The sequence below is a fragment of the Saccostrea cucullata genome, unplaced genomic scaffold, assembly GCF_032062105.1.
Source record: "Saccostrea cucullata isolate Sc308-1 unplaced genomic scaffold, CSIRO_AGI_Scuc_v1 ctg5, whole genome shotgun sequence".
Taxonomy (NCBI): Eukaryota; Metazoa; Mollusca; class Bivalvia; order Ostreida; family Ostreidae; genus Saccostrea; species Saccostrea cuccullata.
Window position 1 is genome coordinate 81734 of NW_026940631.1, and position 3278 is coordinate 85011.

Sequence of the window (3278 nt, forward strand, 5' to 3'; positions counted from 1 at the left end):
AGGCAATATAATCGTCATTCTCGTTTATCAGTTTCGTCTTTGCAAAGAAAGTGACGGGAGATACTTCATAACTCCATTGGCATACTTAGACCTGGTAGCGTTGATTATAACTGCATCACTCAATCTGACTAGAAACACCCATCAAGTTTTGTTTCCAGGACAAGGTGTGTGTAAAATGTTGCTCTATTTGAGCTATTTTAGTACTTGCAGTTCCCTTTTCTTCTTAATGTAATAGCGGTTCAGAGATTCCAAAAGATTTGCAGACCGTTTGGCAAACAGATGGATTTATTCTGGAAAAGGTTTTCTGTTGGAATTTGTATATTGACCTCGGCACTACTGTACATCCCAGTTCTTTTCTACTATGGTGTCATTGAAATCCACAACCCAAAGCTTGGAAACATTACAGGATACCAGTGTAACAGACTACCAGGAACTCCCGCTCAATTAAAAGGCCTTAGCATCTTCCAAGGGGTCGGATTCTTCATCACGATCAGTAACGTAGTGGTGATCAGTGTCTTGTACATCATCATAACTGTCTCTATCGTCAAGCAGGTCAGGAAGATGAAGAACATCCACGTCAAACCAGCAGAACCAAGCGGGATGTCTTCTGACGCTACAGCAATGTCTGATGTGTCGAAACCTCAAAAAAGCACTGTATCCCAAGAAAGCAGCGAAGCTCTGGAAACAACTGTGAATTCTGTGTCTCAGTTAGAGTCGAGAAAGCAAAAGAAAATGCCAAAACCTGATGCTAAGCGCAATGCCTTTAGAGTATCCTTTATGTTCATGACCATTTCCTTTGTTGGCTTTCTGGCGTATCTGCCTTCTTGGAGTTTCATTGTCATAGAAACCAACAACCCTACTTTCTGGAAAAAATTGTCTACAACTGCATTCCATGTCTGTCTAACACTTCGAAGGATGTATATGTTTAACCATTTTGCGAATCCTTTCATTTATGGTGTTTTTGATGTAGCTTTCAGAAAAGAAATTGGGAAGTTGTTTTGTGTTAAATGAATCTTTAGTTAATGTTTTTAAAAATACTAAACAGTGGCAATAACAGTAGCAAAGAAAAAATTCATACATTTTAGTTTTAAAATTTGATCATTTTTGTATATCTTTATTAAAGCTCTTCTTTTAAAGGAGATGGAAATATTGAAAATCTAAATGCCTCTGAAATATTTCTAAATGTCTGTTTCATGAATATAAAACCTTTATTCCAAAATTATTAGAACTATATAAAGAAAATATAGTCTAGATAAGAATACTTTTTCACGTTTTGTATTGCTTGATTACTTTTACACTAGTGCAATATTGGAAACTCTTTTTGTAATATAGAAATATTTAGATTAATGTTTTGTTCAAAGATACGATGGGTTATGGCAAAGTACATTTGACATTGTCTAGGAAGGGAAGCACTAACACCAACTTCTGCAAAGTTTACAATTCAGAATATTTTTATGCCATATTTTTTCCGTCAGGAAATGAAATCTTCAGAGATAAAGAGAAAATTTCCTCGTACTATAACTATTAAATTATTTTGATGTAAGTTATTCTGTCTCCCATGATACTTTGTATTGATTGTATATCTGAGTGTTCCTAAAAACATCTTCATAATGAAGGTTTCACTGGGCTGGACAATATGACAGCTCAAAGAAAATTCAAATCATAAGATGGTTATACATCATCTCTATGTCTATGTTCATAAATTGAAAAATGTACTGGTTTTAATTTTTTATTTATATTTCCGATTTATGTGCTTTTGTTTGAAATAAAGGGGAAAAAATGGTAAATTGTGTTTAATTTCCTCTACCTTATTAACCTCTTAGCAAAAAAAAAGGATTATAATTATTGTTGTAATGAAACACTAATTAAAATATACATTCATCGTACCTGTACCTATGCATACCATGTCGTGTTGACGTTAGATTTCACTTACCAGAATACTCATACATTCCATGTAATTGATTTAATATAGCCTAAAATGTGATCACATGCATAATATTTCCATTTCTAATTTTTTTTCTCTGTGATAACTCTGTGAAAGTTAATTAGCGGAAATGATTTCTTGATAATTCTACCGGAATGTAAATTAGATAGGTCGATAAGTCAGGAGCTAAGGAGGCCTAATATGTATCACCGTGTGAAATTGACTGTTTGACTTCAAATTCATTTTGGACTCTAAATGTTATATTTAATTTTTATTTTAATGTGATATACTTTGGTATTCTAAAATTATTGTGTTTTCAAAAAAATTTGCATTTTACCATTCTTTCTCATGTTAAATTACTGAGAGATATCATTTAATTGAAGTATATGATGAAGTATATCGTTGCATAAGTAAGGGAAGTTGACGATTGAAAAGTTAGTCATCACATAAACTTATCATTAAGGACATTTTAATCACTTTTACAAAATATACATGTAATTAATTAATTATGGTATCTTTTATTTCAAGTTTATTTGATATGTCCATGCCATCAAAGTATTTCATTAATTGTTCACTATAAAAGTATCACTTTAAAATACATTGTCAACACCTGTCATTTTTAACTTTATCATTGTACATTTTCCCATAAATACAATTGTCAAATTTTACTAAAGCGGAAAATCGGTAGGCATTTCATTGTTTAAATAATGGCCTAAATGTAACAATTAGTCCGACTCGTTCCCCTACCATCATGTTTTAACTATTTTAACATTTAACAGTTTGGAGGCTACGGCCATATCCAACTGGTTACTGTTTATTGTTGTATCATGTAGCCATTTCCATCGTTGGGACTTATTGTTAATAAATTCGGAAACTATACTTATTCCTCGTCATTTGGACTTTTATATGTGTCAACGGGAAGAGTCCTTGGAATACGGCTCTTCTACTTCCGGCCAACGACGCCACTCACTTCCCCTGCCAACATTCCCTCTAATGCCTATGTTCTTTGATCAACGACACATCTTCTAATGTTTATTTAATACTACGCGGTCATAAATGGTGGATGAATCCTAAGGGTATACCAACGCCCGGGGCCATTGCATATATTTATGCAGAAATATTTGGTGGAAAATCTTTATTAAATATTTTTCTCCAGCTAGGAGTTCCAAAAATTTATATGTTCAGAAACCAATCAACCCCAAAACAAATATAAAAATTTAAAAATGCTCAACGATGGAAAACAACTTCGCTGCAACAGCCATGGACAACTGCACTCGATTTACCATACATAATGCCTGAATACAAACCAGATGATTTTTCGTGACAGAATTCCATGACTTTTCCACTTTTTACC

At 33.2% G+C, this 3278-nt stretch overlaps 1 protein-coding gene across 1 annotated transcript; it reads left to right on the forward strand.

Annotated features, from left to right (window-relative positions):
* The first annotated feature begins 279 nt into the window (after window positions 1-279).
* LOC134255800 (uncharacterized) lies at window positions 280-1011 on the forward strand. Its single transcript, XM_062738343.1, has one exon. It carries the CDS (start codon window positions 280-282, stop codon window positions 1009-1011), a length of 732 nt encoding a protein of 243 aa, XP_062594327.1.
* The last annotated feature ends 2267 nt before the right edge of the window (window positions 1012-3278 follow it).

Coding starts and splice junctions, on each gene's coding strand:
- LOC134255800 (XM_062738343.1), top strand. CDS start 280: ATGGATTTATTCTGGAAAAGGTTTTCTGTTGGAATTTGTATATTGACC.